Source organism: Dreissena polymorpha, chromosome 13 (assembly GCF_020536995.1).
Source record: "Dreissena polymorpha isolate Duluth1 chromosome 13, UMN_Dpol_1.0, whole genome shotgun sequence".
NCBI classification, from domain to species: domain Eukaryota; kingdom Metazoa; phylum Mollusca; class Bivalvia; order Myida; family Dreissenidae; genus Dreissena; species Dreissena polymorpha.
In genome coordinates, this window is record NC_068367.1 from 15639992 (window position 1) to 15658812 (window position 18821).

The 18821-nt window shown below is 34.2% G+C and overlaps 1 protein-coding gene across 7 annotated transcripts in view; it reads left to right on the top strand.

Moving 5' to 3' along the window:
- The window catches only part of LOC127855227 (deleted in lung and esophageal cancer protein 1-like), a 58807-nt gene that overhangs the window by 25085 nt on the left and 14901 nt on the right, over positions 1 to 18821 (top strand). For 2 of the 7 annotated variants that reach the window (XM_052390644.1, XM_052390645.1), the window contains 15 exons: positions 300 to 393; positions 1305 to 1435; positions 2988 to 3155; positions 4959 to 5101; positions 5793 to 5946; positions 6657 to 6767; positions 7237 to 7367; positions 8154 to 8336; positions 10996 to 11072; positions 11850 to 12001; positions 12559 to 12736; positions 13288 to 13419; positions 13845 to 13865; positions 14483 to 14503; positions 15378 to 15416. In XM_052390644.1, coding sequence (XP_052246604.1) covers positions 300 to 393; positions 1305 to 1435; positions 2988 to 3155; positions 4959 to 5101; positions 5793 to 5946; positions 6657 to 6767; positions 7237 to 7367; positions 8154 to 8336; positions 10996 to 11072; positions 11850 to 12001; positions 12559 to 12736; positions 13288 to 13419; positions 13845 to 13865; positions 14483 to 14503; positions 15378 to 15416 — 1735 coding nt within the window. The remainder of the gene's footprint in view (positions 1 to 299; positions 394 to 1304; positions 1436 to 2987; positions 3156 to 4958; positions 5102 to 5792; positions 5947 to 6656; positions 6768 to 7236; positions 7368 to 8153; positions 8337 to 10995; positions 11073 to 11849; positions 12002 to 12558; positions 12737 to 13287; positions 13420 to 13844; positions 13866 to 14482; positions 14504 to 15377; positions 15417 to 18821) is intronic. The other 5 variants (XM_052390647.1, XM_052390646.1, XM_052390649.1 and 2 more) reach the window with 5 other exon arrangements.

Here is an 18821-nt window from a genome sequence, read left to right on the forward strand (position 1 = left end):
TTCTTACCCTAAAGTTTATCTAGTGTAAACAAAGTTAAAAATGAGCTTATGAATCTGAGACAAGCTATACAAAAACAGGGCTTAATGCATGTGCATAAAGTGTCGTCCCTGATTAGCCTGTCCGGCCCAAACTGGATTTCTTCCGGGATGAGACTTTGTTTTAACTAAAAAGAAAATAAAAGTGGAAAGTATAGTCCCTGATTAGCCTGTGGAGAATGCACAGGCTAATCTATGTGGACAGTTTACGTACATACATTAAGCCCTGTTTTCCCAGAGCCATGTTGATCTGTGTGTTCCAGATGGCAAACCACAGTCACTCAACCATCACGTTCCAATGGGAGCCCTTTACAGAGAGCTATATACTGGAGGTGGAGCCTCCATTTGGAGAGCTGGGTATTAGAATTCAACCCATTTATGCCTAGCGTCTAGAAAAAAGGCCTTGGCAAACAGCGTAAACCCAGATGAGACGCCGCATGATGCGGCGTCTCATCAGGGTCTGCACTGTTTGCTTAAAGGAATTTCTGTAAGAAATATTCTAAATATAGAAATAAATATACTAGACATCCCTATTTTTGGAAATAAATTGATCCAATTTAGAAGGATGGGAGAGTCCACTAGGCATAAATGGGTTAAACTAAAAATAAACAATAGTCTTAAAACTTGTATAATCTAATGGTATAATTAAGTTTAGTGTTGCATGGGAATTAGTAACTCAAACAACACAATTCTTCATTTAGAACAATTTATGTGTGACGTTAGCAACAATTTTGGCCTGTATGTATTCAAACTGTAAACTCATTTTTCTTGGTTCTTAGTGTATTCTGTATTTTTTAGTCAAAGAATTCAAGTTAGGGACCTTTATAGAAATCCCTTGAGCATTGGTTATACCTGGATTAGGCAATATTAAAAAGATTGTATACAATAGAAGCAATATTAAAAAGATTGTATACAATAGAAAAAAACATTTTTTCTGGAATGGGAAAATCTGCAACTGGATCCTGAGGTTATAGCCATGTTTTGGCAAAGCTCTTTTTAGTATTATTTGGCATTAACTTTCATTTTTTGGCATGTTGTATGTTGTGTACAAGTTGAAGGCTATTTAACAAATTTCTCTCCCCAATGCATCCAAATATTACATGTGGGCTAGACCATTTGTATAAGTTGAAATCTATTAAGAAATTTCCCTCCCCTACACATCTAAATATTACATCTAAGCCCAGAACAGTTAAAACTTAAAAACTATTAAAAAAATTCCGTCCCCTATGCATTGAAATACTATATCATCTGAGTCTGACACATTGCAGACCCTGGGATGGCAATGGACATGGAGCTGTCAATCACAGGCTCCGCCCCCGGCAAGATAGACCACACCCTCTACTGTCATGTGATGAACCTGGAAGACCCTCTCCATATGCAAGTGCAGGCAGAGTTCAAGGTTTGTATGGGGTTTTGTTTTAGTCCCGCTCTCGGAAAACTGGGCATAATGCATGTGCCTAAAGTGTTGTCCCAGATAAGTCTGTGCAGTCTGCACAGGCTAATCAGGGACAACACTTTCCGCTTTTATGGAATTATTGTTTGAAGGAAGTCTCTTCTAAATGAAAATCTAGTATTGAGGGAAAGCGATGTCTCTGATAAGTCTGGACAGGCTGCACAGGCTGATCTAAGACAGCACTTTATGCATATGCAATAAGCCCAGTTGTAATTAATTGCGGTGGGGAGAGGGGTGTAACTTTGTAGTCACTTGCAGGACTGAGACCTGTTTATCAGATGTCAATTAACTAGTCCTCTGTATGAGGTTTTAGTAACTGGCCGGACTTATTGTTAGCAATTAACTAGTTCATTGTTATAATAAGCGGATAAGTGGGACTAAATGACGGTTCAGTTCATGAATGTTTGAAGCGACAAAGTCAATTTTCAATTAGTCCTATTAGAATTACAATCATGGCTTAACTGACAACAATCTTACCTATGTGGGCACCAATTAGAGGACATGCGAACATTATGGGTTAATCCCTGCAAAACGCAATACACAATGGGTTATATCATGTTAACAAAAAGCACTAATTCTTAGTTTTCTATCAAAACAAAGTTAAGGCTATATATTATGTTTATAGCTTTATTGCATTATCCTTTTAAAGGAAATGTAAATTGTCAGTAAAGAACACAGTATAATATCCTCCCTTTTTGTGTTATTACCGCTTTCACTAGATTGCAGAACAGACACATTATGTACCGGTATACGTGGATTTTGTTTGATATTAATTTCTTTAAAGGCTATTACAATTCAGTCTGTTTTTATAACATTGGACATAATTAGCTGTTATAACCTTATCTTTTCAATCAGAAAATTAATGTTTTGCGAATAATAATAGTTGTACAGTATCCCAGAGTAGGGCTTGTAGTATGGACGTTATGAATGCTAAGTAAACACCATAACCACTAATGATCTTACTTTAAACATGTTTTGGATAACATTTTGTTTATTTTCATTAGCTATACATTTCTTTAAAAGATCAAAGGCGTGATGTTACTTTTTTTGCATAATGATATTACTGTATTCAAATGATCAGATCTGTTAGCAACTCTTAAGATTGATCTCTATGTAACAATAAATAAGAGTTGGTTGATCTGATACTTGTCATTTCTTACCATATTGTAGAAACCTCTTGCATTTTAGATTGGTTTCTAATCCTGATTTAACCCTTTCCCCATAAGAAGCAAAGTGAAAAATGGTTTTTGCAACCAGCATAAAATCAGAACACCTTGCGTGTAACTTGCAGTCTGTTCAGGTTTTATGTTGTTTGCTGCTCATCAGTACCTAAGGGTTGGAAATGAAGCCTTTAAAACTTGAATCTGGTAAGAATTAAAGGTCCTTAATTAAATGTCACTTTCTAAGGGACTACAAATGCGTCAAAATACGTATCTGAGTGGTAAAGGGTTAAAATAATAGTAACTGGTGTGAAAACTTACATGTGAATCTGTTGCAGGGCCCAGAAGTGTCCATTGACCAACCTGACCTTAACTTTGGCCTCGTCCGGCTTGGCCAGGCGGTGAAGAAGGAGATTACAATCAACAACATGTCTCAGATTGTCACCGCTTGGTCCATCAGGGACAGTCCGACCATACCTGTTGATGGTGACATTGACGATCCAATGGTAGGAATAGGAGGGGAGGGATAATAGGTTATTGAAAGGCTATTTTGTAGCTACCCTGGCTGCATATGGCATAAGTGCAATTTTCCCATGATGCGGCTTATGAAAATGCCAACATAAATGTTGATGATGACTTGGATGATCCAATATTTGGTAGGAGTAGGAGTCATACTAGATTTTTGAAAGAATACAGATGAGTTCAGCTTCGTCTTACGAAATTGGGTCTTAAGACATAAGCAGCCAGCATATCTCCAAAACAGCCTACGCATGTGCACATATTGGTTAGGGGCTACTCAGTTTGTTAATGATACCTTGTGTACCTTGTATACCTTTATAGCAAATAGGGTAAATCCTGACCAGACTGTGCTGATGCGCAGGCAGGTCTGCAGCTACACTGGCAGCATATGGCATAAGACCCATTTAGGCATGATGCTGGTCAGTTTATAGTTTATTTAGGTTTGTTGTAAAAAGATGAGCTGCATGTTTCAAAAATAGGTTCAAGTTTGTGTGTGCTAAGAATATAACTTTATCTTTATCAACACCTACCAGGTTTTGTATTCATACCTTTATTTTGTAAAGTTAGAATAGAAAACTACTATATATCACAACAAACTTATTTGATTTCACACACAAAAGCAAAATAGCCTTATTATCCTTGACATGTTTGGTGTTTTAATCATGATGGAAAAAGTCTTGATAAGATACCAGACCATGGATAGACTGACTTAAATACTGGTGAATATTTTGTTTTGAAACTTAGGATCGAACCAGAATTTCTTATCTCACACAGGTTGAAATCCATTACCCTATTAAACGACTTTAAAACCGGACATTTGAGTGACACTATCACTATACACATCTTAACCATGGCATGATGGCATGTTTATATTCCGGTAGTTTATTGTAATGGTATGTTTATGGTCAGAATTTATACATCATCTGTTGCGTTGGTGATACAAAATGTTGATTTTTATTTCATTGTAGGAAAGTATGTATTTTATGGAATATTTCATGGTCATGGTGATCAGATGGTTGGATTCCACTCATTAATTGTGTGAACTTGTATTTTACACTTACTGTTGGCTTGTGTGATACATCATCACAAAATCACACACAGACATGTAATATTCCCAATTTATGCATCAAAGTGTTTTTTTTGTCAATTACAGCTTTATGATGGGTTACATTTGGTGATTTTGTGTTCAAAATTTGAATTATAAAAAATTATTGTTATGATTGTATTGTCTATTCACTTGCTTTTACCCTCCTGATCAGGGAAGTGTAGTTTTGATTGTTCAATTATCCATGTATAAGATTACACTTTGTGTTCACTTTTATGGTGTTCAGTATTTGTAGTGATTGATTACTTGTTAATACATATGCAAAAACATTTTGCTAATGTTAGATGCATGAAAAGAAACTAATTATGAACCCATTTATGCCTAGCGTCTGGAAAAAAGACCTTTGCAAACAGCGTAGACCCAGATGAGACGCTGCATGATGCGGCGTGTCATCAGGGTCTTTGCTGTTTGCTTTAAGGAATTTCTGTAAGAAATATTCTAAATATAGCAATAAAATAAACTTATGCTAAACATACCTAATTTTGGAAATAAATTGATCCAATTTTGAAGGATGGGAAAGTCCACTAGGCATAAATGGGTTAAAAAAACAAGAAACATACTTTAGTGTTTAAGTTGTATAATATTTTATAGTTGTATTACTAGTATATTGAGTGCGAATAAATTTTCTTAATAATTATACGTATGTCTGTATGGTTTGCTGACTCTTAATCATCTGTTTTATTAGGCAATCAGTGAATTATCATTTGACCCCTGTGAAGGTCAACTCAAGCCCCTAGAGGTCAAGACAGTGACTGTGACCTTCACCCCTGTTAGTGCAAGGTCGGTGCACCGTATCATAGAGGTCAATGTGGAGGATGGTCAAGACTGGTAGGTTACATTCCACTATGATGATATGTTGGCCTCCATTAGTTGTGTATATGATACTGTGTTTTGCTCAGAAGCCCCCTTACTCCTCTCTAGTGTATTGATTTATAAGCATGTGCAGCATGAAATTTATGAAAAGCAGATGAGATTAATTATTATTTGGTAGTTTTACTTGTTAATTACGACAGAAAAAGTGGAACATATTAACCAAACACAGATCCTGCTATTTAAATGCAAATTATTTTTAACAGAAGATTTTCATGTTGCTAACTTTGATGATTTAACACTTTTAATATGTGTGTTGTTGTTTTGTAAAGAAAAGTCTGCATATGTCCTTAAAGACATACATGTATCTAAACTAAAATGGTTATTCTTGTTAATATTTTCATTTAGACTGATGGGTGTTTTGTTCTGATAAAACTGGGCATAATGCATGTGCGTAAAGTGTTGTCCCAGATTAGCCTGTGCAGTCTGCACAGGCTAATCAGGGACGACACTTTCCACTTTTAAGACATTTTTCGTTTAAATGAAGTCTCTTCTTAGCAAAAATTCAATTTAGGTGGAAAGTGTCATCCCTGATTAGCCTGTGTAGACTGCACAGGCTAATCTGTGACAACACTTTACGCACATGCATTAAGCCCAGTTTTCTCAGAACGCTTCTCGTATTATCTTTGCCTGTTCATGTTTTACCCAGCAACATTGGCTGCTTTGCTGAGGTGCAGACTGTGCAGGCCTGCCTGATGCAGAGTGAGATACAGATGACACAGGTGTTCAAGCAGGTGCCATTCAAGGCACAGGCCTATCTCTTCAATCAGACCCTCCTGCCGTCAGCCTTCCAGTGGGGAAATGTAAGTTGTCGTAGCTTTATCTCTTTCAGTGCTAGAATCGAATTTTGAAGGCCTTTGCAAACAGTTTTGATCCAGATGAGACGCCACAGAATGTGGCGTCTCATCAGGATCCAAACTGTTTGCTATTCTGATAGTATTCCTTGAAAAAAATCAAAGAAAATGCTTTTTTAGAAATTCAGCAGAAGACAAATTTCCCAGCATGCAAAGGGTTAATTGACTATACCATATGAAGCTCTTGTACAGAGTTGCGGCTAATTAATACTTAATATTAATCAGCGACTGGCAGTTATACCAAACACTGTAACTATTAATGTTTGTTGTCACTAAACACTGTAACTTTTGAGTGTATGTTCTGCAACTATAAGCTGTCACAGTGGGCAATTGCTATGGGCTGTTACTATGGGCTATAACTATGGATTGTGTATATGATCTGTAATTATAGGTTGTAATGAGGCACAGTGACTATAGACTTAGTTGTAGGCTGTAACTATATGAGCCTTGTTCTGGGAAATCCACACTTAATGCATTTGCTGAATGTGTTGTCCCAGATTAACCTGCGCAGTCCACACAGGCTAATCAGGGACAACACTTTTCGTCTAAATTAGCGGTTTTGTAGACTGCACAGGCTAATCGCAAACAACACTTTATGCACATGCATTTAGCCCAGATTTCCCAGAAAAATGAATATATAATGTTATTATGGTTACCAGGTTACTGGGGATGATGCCAAGGACTGCAGTGTGGAACTGGAGCCAAGGATGGGCCCACTGGAGGGCAGGGCACGGAAAACAATCATCATCAATTTCACACCCTTCAGAGAGGTATTTTGATTCCATTTTATCTAACATTCATAGTTTGTAACTTTTACAGCTATGGGTTGTGTTATTTACATCTATTTCAGGCAACTGAGAGATAGCTACTGTGACAGGAATCATAGATTGTTACAAATGATCTCCTTGCACTAATTGACGGAACACACAATGTTAATGCCTGTTTCTAACTTCATTTGAAATTTTATGTAAATACTCTCTAGGTTTCTCTTTTTGCAATTAATGTGGCAAAGAAAAAAAAAAAATTAATAAAATACTGTGCAAGAACACTGTTTTATATTTACAACCCTGTCACTCTCCATTGCTGGAGGCTGGTTCACGTTTACATCCAGTTTGAATCCCGGTGTGTAATCTGAACACTCAAAATAATTTCATAAACTCATAACATATATTTCTGCAACGTATAGCACAGTCTAATAACTTCTAAGCTAAAACATTGTTTTTCTTGTTTTTTTCTCAGGGAGAATTCAGCGACTTGCGGATTCCTTGCAAGATTGAAGGCATGGACAGTCCCTTAGTGCTTGGTCTATACTGCAATGCCAAGGGTCTTGAAATCAAATATGCGATTGATGCTAATAGACACTTTGATAAGTAAGTTATTTGGATAATTTTCATTTGTTATATATGGCAATGACCACATGCTATTTGCTGGGTTTTTCTTGACAATTTAATGCTTCAAATAAACACTCCAACAGATTTCCAGATAACGAATGCAAATATCTGTGTGAACATTTACAATATATTGCTTTATAAGTTAGTGTGTAAATTATTATGAAAACCTTATTTTTATCGTCCAGGATAGTCAAGTGAAATGTCTGGGTTGAGCACGTTTAACATGCATAGAGTTATTTGGCTTCAAATGCATTGCAACCCATTGTTAATGGGCTAAGTTAATTAAAAACCAAAAGATTCGTTGAGAATAAGCATAGATAAGCATTAAGAAATATCAGCAAGCCTTTGAAATTCTCAATGCTCAAACTTCCACTAGACATACATTATTAATCATTGTTCTAAAATGTATATATATGTTAATGTTAGTGTTATAATATATATTTTTCTTTTTATGCCCCCGAAGAATGGCATATAGTTTTTTAACTTTCCATCAGTCCGTCCGTTTGTCTGTCTGTCTGTCCGTCAGTCAGTCTGTCCGTCCATCCGAAAACTTTAACATTGGTCATAATTTTTGCAATACAGAAGATAGCAACTTGATATTTGGCATGCAAGTGTATCTCATTGAGCTGCACATTTTGAGTGGTGAACAGTCAAGGTCATCCTTCAAGGTCAAAGGTCAAATATATGGCTTCAAAGCGGCGCAGAAGGGGGCATTGTGTTTCTGACAAACACATCTCTTGTTCATTATTGCATAATATTTTTTAGTGAAATAGTAGCCAGGGTGGATTTTGGATCGGATGTTCAGCTGAATTCAAGTCCAACGACGTACCTGTATGTGCAGAACCTTTCTGAAATCAGCACACACTACACAATCAGCTTTGAGAGCTTCTTCTCCAAGCCTCCTACACCACCTGAGCAGAGGCAGGATGATCAATCTCGTGCTATCAGGTAATTCCTATATTTTATTTCATCATATATCTAAAACAGGATGATCAGTCTCGCGCTATTAGGTAATTCCAATATTTTATTTCATCATATATCTAAAACAGGATGATCAGTCTCGCGCTGTCAGGTAATTCCAATATTTTATTTCATCATATATCTAAAACAGCATGATCAGTCTCGTGCTATCAGGTAATTCCAATATTTTATTTCATCATATATCTAAAACAGGATGATCAGTCTCGCGCTGTCAGGTAATTCCAATATTTTATTTCATCATATATCTAAAACAGCATTATCAGGCTCGTGCTATCAGGTAATTCCAATATTTTATTTCATCATATATCTAAAACAGGATGATCAGTCTCGCGCTATCAGGTAATGCCAATTTTTTATTTCATCATATATCTAAAACATCTTGCGCTATCAGGTAATTCCCGGGTCCTATTTAGTTAAAACCTAATTATTTATGCCTGATTTCATCTAAAGCCTAAGGCTTATGTCAGTTTCCTGGGAAGAACAAGTGCGTGATATCTGTAGGGAAAATCTCAAGAATCCTCCCACAGTAGTGATCAAACTCGTGACCTCCCTGTTGCTGGACAGACACCATATCCACTATGCCACGGTTTATATTTTATTATTTGTCTTATTACAGAATGATCTGTCTTCCTCTATCAGGTGATACCTGGATCTTATTTCATTATATGCCTTACGACAGAATGATCAGTCTTTATAATAAGGTTATACCTGGGTCTTATTTCGTTAAATGTCTTAAGAGAGAATAAATAGTCTTGTGCTATCAGGTAATACGTGAGTCTTATTTCATTAAATGCCCTAAGACAGAATGAACTGTCTTGTGCTATGAGGTTATAACTGGGTCGTATTTCATGATATGCCTCAAGACAGAATGATAAGTCTTCGGCTGAAAGGTTATATACTTGGACCTCATTGTATCGCGGCATTCATTGTATTGCGCTATTTTTATAACTCTAAATATATTGATAATACTGCCACCTGCTGTTTGTTATTCCCTGCCCAAGGCCTAGGAGTATAGAATTGGCGTTTTTTTTTAAGTCTGTCAGTCCGTTTGACCATCTGTCTGTTACAAACTTTTCTGGGCTATATCTTAGAAACTATTGAAAACACAGATTGATTCTCTAAGTAAAAATAAATACTTAACTATATGCTTATTTTTGATAGAATTTTATTTTAAATTGTTTATAGTGATAAACTAAAATGTTATGTACACTATTATAAATTGAATGGCAATTGTTTCCCACCATACTTGAAATTTTTTCCTCTTTGCAACAATAGATCAATGCAGTTGAGTAATTTAGATTTTATAAACGTTTAGACAGGTGATTATCTCCAAGGTCAAGGTCACACTTTGAGTTTGAAGGTCAAAAACGGCCATAAATGAGCTTGTCTAGGCCATTACCATGTCACTCATGGTGACATTTTAAAATCATTTGGCACATTTGTACACCAGTATTGGAGTGTGTGTTTCAAGAAAGAATTACGTCAATATCACTAACGTCAAGGTCACCACAACTAAAAATAGATTGATTTTGAAACAACTGTGTTACTATGAACAATCTGAAATCAAGGTCAATTTTAAACAAGGGGGGTAACGATACACATTTTGAATTGTCTCCCTTTATCAGACTTTTTTTCAACTGAAAACCTGGTTATGTGACAATTTTGTCCCTTGTTTCTTATGACTTAAGATACAACGATCATTCTTGTGCAATCAGGTAATATTTGGATCTTATTTTATGATTTGCCTTAAAACATAATATCATTCTAGGGCGATCAGGTAATACATGAGTTTTATTTCATTATATGCCATAAGACATTACATTCCTTAATATTTAAAGAAAATGATATCTTTAACTTCAAAATCACCATTTTTTGTTTTAATTGGGTGTTTTGCTGGAACACTTTGGGAACCAAAGAACAATGTCCACACGTAAAAGGTAATCAGATCCTCATTAAACTTGGTGGTTTTGTTTGAAGTCTTTATATCTTGGCAGAGTTTGATAATCATCCCGACCCTTGAAGCACTTCTGAATAATAGCCCTTGAATTAAAAAAAGACCAAATATGCCTTTTCTGCGTTCTCTTTCACAGATTTTAAGGTAGCTTATATGGAAATATGAAAATCTTTTCCTATGCTTAAACAGGTAAAAAAAAATTGAATGTTTGTCAATAAGATGTTCATTAGAATAACATTTTTCAAATTTGTTTGGTGGTCTTGAGATGTAACGAAAAAAAGCAGAATAAAGATTTCTTCAATCTGTAAATGTTAATCTAAATGAAATGCTATTGCAGCAATCTGGTAATGTTTATCTTATAAATATGCTTTTTTAGCAATATGTAATTTTTTTATCTAAGTTATATGCTACATGTAAGTCTTCAATCTGTGAATTTTTATCTAAGTTATATGTTATTTTGGCACTCTGACAATATTTATTTCTGTTATATGTTATTTTGGCACTCTGACAATATTTATTTCAGTTATATGCTATTTCTGCAATCTGTATATGTTATTTCAGTTAAATGCTATTTCTTCAATATGTTAATGTTTATGTAATTGATTTGCTATTACAATTATGCCTCAATATTCCAGTTTATATAATGTTGTATAAGTTTATATACTATTTCAGCACAAGGCGAATGATGCTTGGTAGAACCCCAAACCTGGCTGATCCATTAAGCAAAACAGTTACCAAGGCACAGGCTGGTAAGGACATGTCATCTACTTGTATTTTGCAGTTTATGATTTCCTTCCTCGTGTGAGGTTGCATTGTGTGTGGACCACAAGTGTTATTTTAGCCTCTTTCGGGGAAACTACCCCTAGACCTAATGTTTGTGCGTGTTACCCATATTAGCCTGTGCAGTCATCACGGGCTTATCAGTGACAACACTTTTTTCCTATACTGGATTGTCTTTTGAAAGAGACCTCCTTTAAACAAAAAAATCCATTGAAGAAGAAAGTGTTGTCCGTGATTAGCCTGTGAACGTTGAAGCGTGCCAATGAAACTTTACATACTTGCATTAACCAAGGTTTCTCAGAATGTGACTCATTTACTTACAAGACTTACACAGATTAGGACAAAATTGAATGATAGCTGCAATTTTTAGCTATTTTTGTTTTTTACTGAAAGGTTTTCAATGTTGATATTGTCTTGTGTTGTGGAGTTACTTAAAGGAAACCCCATCTGCCTGATATGTTGACCCCCCAACAAGCTCACATGCTGATGGAGTGGGGATAGAACAGGGGGTTGCCTATGTGAGAAAGGCTGTACTATCCACTGCCCTGATCAAACAGCCAAAGGCATTTCATTTAAAATACAAGAAGGCTGTCAATGTTCATTTTTCTGCGTTTGATAATTTGTAAGAAATATTTTGAAAATGTGTATAACGAATCTTTAATTTGAATCACCTGCCATATAAAAAGTGAATGAAATCTCATAGATTATCTGTATTTACCCTCCTTGATACATGTGTTAACTTTCAGATTTAAGTTCCGCAATGCTCTGCCAAGGTAATGGGGCTGCTTTCGTATCAGTGCCCAACTCAGGTCGACTGCCACCATTTGGTGAAGTAATGACAGAGATCACAGCATATGCAGACATGTGGGGCCAATACAATGATACAATGATCTTAAAGGTATCAAGATTTGTTTGTGTCATGTTGTTTGCCTTCTATTTTGAAAAGTGCTTTCTAAACTGAATTCAAAGATAGGGTGATATTTTAATGTATAGAGCAGTGTGCTTCTTGGAAATTAATTAATGTGTTTTGTTTTTATGGGTAGCAAAATTAAATGACAACGTCTGCAAATGATATTTCCTGAAATGTAAATCATGCAATGCAAATTGAATGTGTTTTTTTTTCAATCACACCACTCAGTTTTATTCTGCTTTGTGGTAAACCTAGTTTATTTGTGCATTCTGTTAACCTTGTGAACCCCATTCCAAAGTGATAAATTGAAATTAATCCTTGAAAACAGTTAAAATTATGTTAAGTTCAACTTTCTTTTACCAAGACATCAATCATTGTAAAACATTTGATTCTGAATCTCAAAAATGAAGCCCTTGAAAATCAAAACTGGAATATCATAAGCATTTTAATTGATAAGATAATTTGGGTTGAGACTAAAGTTTTGAATTAAGAATTTTTATAATCATGGATCCACATGCACAATCTTTAAAGGTCTGTTATTTCAGGTTGGTGACCTTGAGGAGGTAAGGATTCCTGTTACCATGGAGGTGAAAGGTTGCCCACTGACCTTCCAGATGACCTCAGGGATCCCTGACCTTAAGCCTGTGGTCAGGTTTGGGACCCACGTTGCTGGCACAGCCTCCACTAACCGCTCTATGCGAGTCAAGAACAGCAGTCCCTATGGTACGTTTTTATGCTTCTATGGAACATTTTATGTACCGTTAATTTGTTTTCTCCATTATACAAAACGTCCAACAGAACAAGGACATATGAGCCACGTCATGTGTAAATGGGTCTTATGACATATGCATCATTTAGCTCCAGCAGATCCTGCACATCCACACAGTCTTGTCAGGAGTCACATATCACTTAAGACCCATTTTTGCGTGATGCAGCTCATACGGCATGCCCAAGGCCAAAATACTGAGTAGTTGTTAAATACATGTAGTCCATTATTCACATGTCTCTTTAGGGAAATCTTCGTTTAAGTTTTACTGTAGCGATGTTTGGGATTAAATTGTTCATAAGATATCCAATGTTTTATGCTTTCACAATATTAAATTTTGTTTTGTTTTAGCCAATTTAACTTTGTAAAAATATGTGAATGTAAAAGGACTCAAACCCAAAAGATCAAGCAACTTGAGGAATTTATAAATTAAAAAAAAAATCCTGAAGTTTTTCTGTAAGGATTTTTGTGAATCATAACAATGTTTTGTGGGATGTTCTTGTTCCAGATGTTCGTGTGGATTGGCAAGTGTTCAACCTAGAGGCTGGGGACCAAAAGTTGATGGACTTAGTCGTCTGCTATGGAAACGCATTCCCTCTGAGAGATGAGGCAGGCAAAGAAATAGTTCCACCTGCAGAAGGTACTATTCCTGAATGGGCGTGTTTATTTGTTTCATTATCATCTTTGTTGGGTATATCTTATTTCCATGGTAATTTTATTGCTATAAATAAGATAACAAAATAAGAATTATTCATCTTTCATAATGTTATTCAAAAAGTCATTGTTGACAATGTATTCATTTGAAACAGCAAGCATGTTTTCAAGGTATGTATTTTTGGTCACTGACAAAAAAAATTACATTATACCAGGTAAGTTAAAGAAAAGTCAGGGGCACTGTATTGTGACAGCTTTTTTGTGTGAAAGTAAGCCAGATAAGTTGATGTTAGTTTTTATATTGGTAGTTTACACCAGGCTTTTATGGATTTACCTATGAAATAGAAAAATGTAAATTACTCGCATTTTAAGTTATAATTTTACTTTTGTTACTTGTATTTCTACCTGTAGCCTCTAAATCAAAGAAAATTGGTAAGTTCCTTCACTAGCAATGCATGCATGGAATTTGTTTTGACAAATGTTTATTACCATTTTATTTTGTTTCATTGAATGTTGTATACTTGCATGTTGTAAACCATCCAGTTCTTCCAATACTTTCAATGTAACTCCACAATACAATAATGTTTACACCTGCGCCTGATTGTCCTTTTGTCCTGATTGTACAAGAAAAGAACTTTTTTTTTTTTTTTTTTTTTTTAACAAATTGTATAGATCTAGCAAGATAATATAAAACACTGTGAGTATTGTCAGTTAGGTGAAAATTTACTGATTTCAAAGAAGAGATTAATTGTCAAGACAATTCTGTATGACATCAACTTAAACAGGAACAAAATCTATGTTGTATAAACTATATGTTTGGTGCTGAGTTTCTGAAAACGTTGTGTCCCCTTAATAGTGCTATATTGGATGAAATAGTGTCATGCTCAACCTTCCAGAGGAGATGATGTAAGTCTACATAATGATTAAATCCATTTTACACCAAGCTTTAATGGATTAACATGTAAAATTAATCAATCCTTGGCAACTTTGAATTTGACTTGCATTTAGAAAAATAATTGTATTATTTTTACTTGTACTTTTACCTTTAGCCTCTAAACCAAAGAAAATTGGTAAGTGCCTCCACTTTCAATGCATGCATGGAATTTGTTTCGACAGTTGTTTACTATTGTTTTACCATTATTTTGTTTCATTTAATATTGTATGTTTACATGTTGTAAACCAAATCTAGTTTTTCCAAGACTTTCACTATAACATCAGTATACATGCTCATGTTTGAAAGCTTATGCTTCACTTATGAATGTATGACTTATTGTCACTCTAAAAAAAAGATAATAGTTATTATTTTTTGGTATAAAAACTTGAAAACTTCTTGAAATAGATGGGTTTTAATGGGTAAGAAACTTTCATGATAGTTCAAAATTTCAAAACATGAATAATTTCAGATTGGGTTAGGTATATAATATGTTCAAAAAAGTTAGATTCATGGTTACCTTATTACTGTTAAGAACTGTTTCCCAGAATCCTAGATATTTTTTACAGGCGAAAACTGATTTTTGGGTTCCTGATGTAGCATATTTAATTGATTTTTCAAATTTTGCTGAAGATAAGATTACCCTTTTAGATTGTGTACCCAAACCCATCTTTAACCAGAAATATTTATTGTATTAGTTTACTTCCTTAACCTGTGATGTTAAATTATGAATATATGCATGCACAAAATATATCTGTTTTATGATAATTGACTGACTGTTTGACTTACCACACAATTTTGAATGCAAAGTAAACTGTTAAATGTTGGTTTAAGAGTGCATACAGTAAAATTTAAATTATCTTTTTTATCTTTAATAATAATATATATATCATTATTTTTGGAAAAAGATATTGTAATATGATATTGAAGTAATAACTTAAGTTTGAATAAGGAACCATTTGCATGTTTATCTCTTATATTGTGAGTATGATATAATATTATCTATAATGTAGTTCGTATTAGGAGGAAACCTAGAATATATGGTAAATTTGGTAAGTACTTAACCTTAATTAGGAGTGACTCAACAAAGAGTTTGTACATTTTTGTTGTAAAACAACTAGTGTGTGTTGCTCAAAGAAAATGCATGGTTTTGATTTTTTTAGAGTTTATCCCCCACTTTAAACGGATGGATATTGTTTTGGTGTTGTCCGTCTGAGCTTCTGTCTGTGCTTCCGTCCGGAACACTTTTGTTGGGCAGATTTCATTAAAACTGGGTATGATTGAATGTATGGATGAAAGGAGGATGACTGATGGCCCTTTTTGACTCTTTCTATAAAGAATGTTTTTGTATTGAGCTGTATCTACAATAGCATATCAGCCACAGCTATACAACTTACAATAGTTGTTCTCAAACATCTGGCGCTGATTCACTTGCAAGACTTTTGAACCTAGAGGCAAGGTCAAGGTCGAACATTGAAGTCACAGATAACAAATTTGATGTACCATTCATAATTTAGCCATTTCTTTGCTATGAGTTAAAGGATTCTGCAATTTGTTCTACAATTCTTCTCATTATCTGTCTGTGTGTCACAGGTAGACAAAGGTCTTTAGTGTGTAATGTAACAGTTATAATGGGTATATTTCAGTAAAATGTATATGCAATGTAAAAGATGAAGTTTGTGTGTAATGTAATAGTTTATAACATATCATTTATCATTTATTCTTATGAGTTTATTTTATGAAAGGATAATGGGTATATTTCAGTAAGATATGTATATGAAAAGTTAAGATGAAGTTTGTGCGTAATATAACAGTTTATAAATGTAACACTTTAAGAGTACATATGATGAGATGTTCTAGTTTATGTTAAGGTAAACTGACCAGACTTTATTCAGGACATCGTATGATGTGGTGCTCTTGGCGGTCACGAGTGTTGACCAGGCCACGGGATGGTGGGGAGGTTGTTTACATGCTGACACCATCACGTTTTCAGAATATTTTTCAGAACATGACCGTGTATAAAAGTGGGGTAATTTTAACGGACTGGGAGCCATTCGGGCCAAACGAGCCGAGCACGCACAGTGAATATTCCAATTTCAGGCTCTGCGGTTAGGTTAAGAAATTACTACAGATAGACTTAGTAAATAATGATTAAACTATAAGTACAATTTTGATGTTAGGAAATAGAGAAAAATAAAAGAAATAATTTTGAGACATCAGAGACTTGTTTTACTTTCACTAAGTACATTGACATTCGATTACGTGACACGTGTTCAAAGTCAAGGTCACACTCTGATTTCAAATGTTACATATGTTCGTTTCATATGCTTTATTTGGTTTGGATTCTTCATTATATCAAGTTCTTCAATAATCTGGGGCTAGTTCACCTTCAAGACCCATAACACGGGAGCCAAGGTCAAGGTCACACATTGAGGTCAAAGATCACAAATTTGATAATTTAATCATAATTGAGCCTTTCTGAAACTCAAGTCTCTTTGGTCAATGCCAATATATCATTCTTAGATCAACTGTAACAAACGTGAAAAAATTATGCCTTATTTTGTTAGGATTCTACCATACATCAATGTATTGGGATATGTGGGGGATACCAATGCAACGAATGTGCTTGTTTTTTTTGTTTTTTTTAAAGCATGTTTGTTAAATTGTTATACCGATTGTGCAAGAAATCTGTATACAATTAAGAATCATAGTTTCAATAAAAAAGAAAAAACTTAAGTTGAAATAAAGGAAAATTAAAAACATAGAATTCTGTTTGATCTGAGCTGTCATTTAATATGTAAAAACTTGTTTCTTGTATTTTTATTTTGTGTTATTTCATATAATTTATCATTTAAGTGTGCATGGGTAATTAATATAAAAGTTTTATGAAATACACTAACTATAAATCAAAAAATGAGTGTGACACTGTGGTTTCTCTGCAAAATTTCTGTTTAAGATACAGCACCACTTCATGCAACACAGAAAAATGCTTTTTTACTTCATTGATTTTCCATGCAATATAAGTCATTTATAGCTCAACGTGTAATGGTCAGTTCATACAAATGGTATTTATGGTTCTCAGGTACAGATACTCAGATACATTACTTGCTTTTAATAACTACAATAACTTGCTTGTTTTCAATACATAATTTTTACTGTTCACATATTTTTTGCATTTTAAGGAGCTTGTTCTTAAGTGCCTCAGCTTAATAGATTGAAATCAATGAAAGAGCTAAGGTATAACTACGTGAACACATTTTATTATAAAAAACTATTTGTTAGCTTATGTAAGCAATTCACATGTAAAAACACATATCAACAAAAGCAATGAAAAAACTCCAAGTTATTCAATAATTTTTCTTTTGTAACATTTTGTAAGACTGATTTTTTTTATTTTAAATAATTTATTGGAAGTAACTCTTCTTTCATTAAGCGCAATGTTCACACATCCTGGCATATATAGGGTATTGTATAATTGCTTGTTCAGTATTTTGCTACACTGAAAATTGTTAAACTCAATAATATATATTTATTTTCTGTTGCATGAAAAATTATGCTCACAAGTTTACTTTGTTGTTTGAAGCTCACTGCATGTAAGATCACATGGCGTTTGTGACTTCTGTTCACCTATCAGTTTTGAATATGCATGCTGGATTTTGTGATAAGATGCTGTCATTAACTTTAATATTTCGGTCAAATTATATTCAATGTTTGGATGCTGAAAACATTTATTTTAGGTTGGGATTACCGGTAGCAAGACTTAAAAATGCCCGAAATAGGGGCATGAAAATGAGCAGGTTGACCTCTTGCGTAAAAATTGTTCCCAATTAAGAACTTAGATTCAAGCATCAATTCAGCAAATATATCAAGAGGTTGGGCCCTTATAAAAAATATTTTATACTATTTATTATACCCAATAGCACTGTATGTAAATCAAGATCTATAAAATTGTTGATAGCGATTAAAAAACATTGGATTTACCTGTATTTACAACATCATTGACGAATAAAAGAGGACCCCCATGCCATTAAACGTTAGCTAAATCCATTGTTTTAGGTATGTCCATCATAAATGTTACAATAGAGGAGATACAGGGATTTCAATTATCTTCTTTCTTCAGATATTCTTATTTTTCCTCTTATGTAGATAAAGATTTACATATATCTTTTTAGAGCAATAAAAACAAAAATATAGAAAAGTCATTGAAGATTACAATTATCCTAAACAATCTTTAATTTCAAGCAGGTGCATAGCGTGAGTATATGTAATATTTATCACAAACAAAACGCTTCATGTTCAAGGGCATATAACTCTGCAACAAATAGCAGGACATACTCAAACATAATGTCTTGCATTCCTATTTAGTATATAGTATAAACAACACTAATATTAAGATTAAAATGTTTATGATGAAATCAGAGCACAGACAAGTTCAAAAATATGAAAAACAGTCTTGT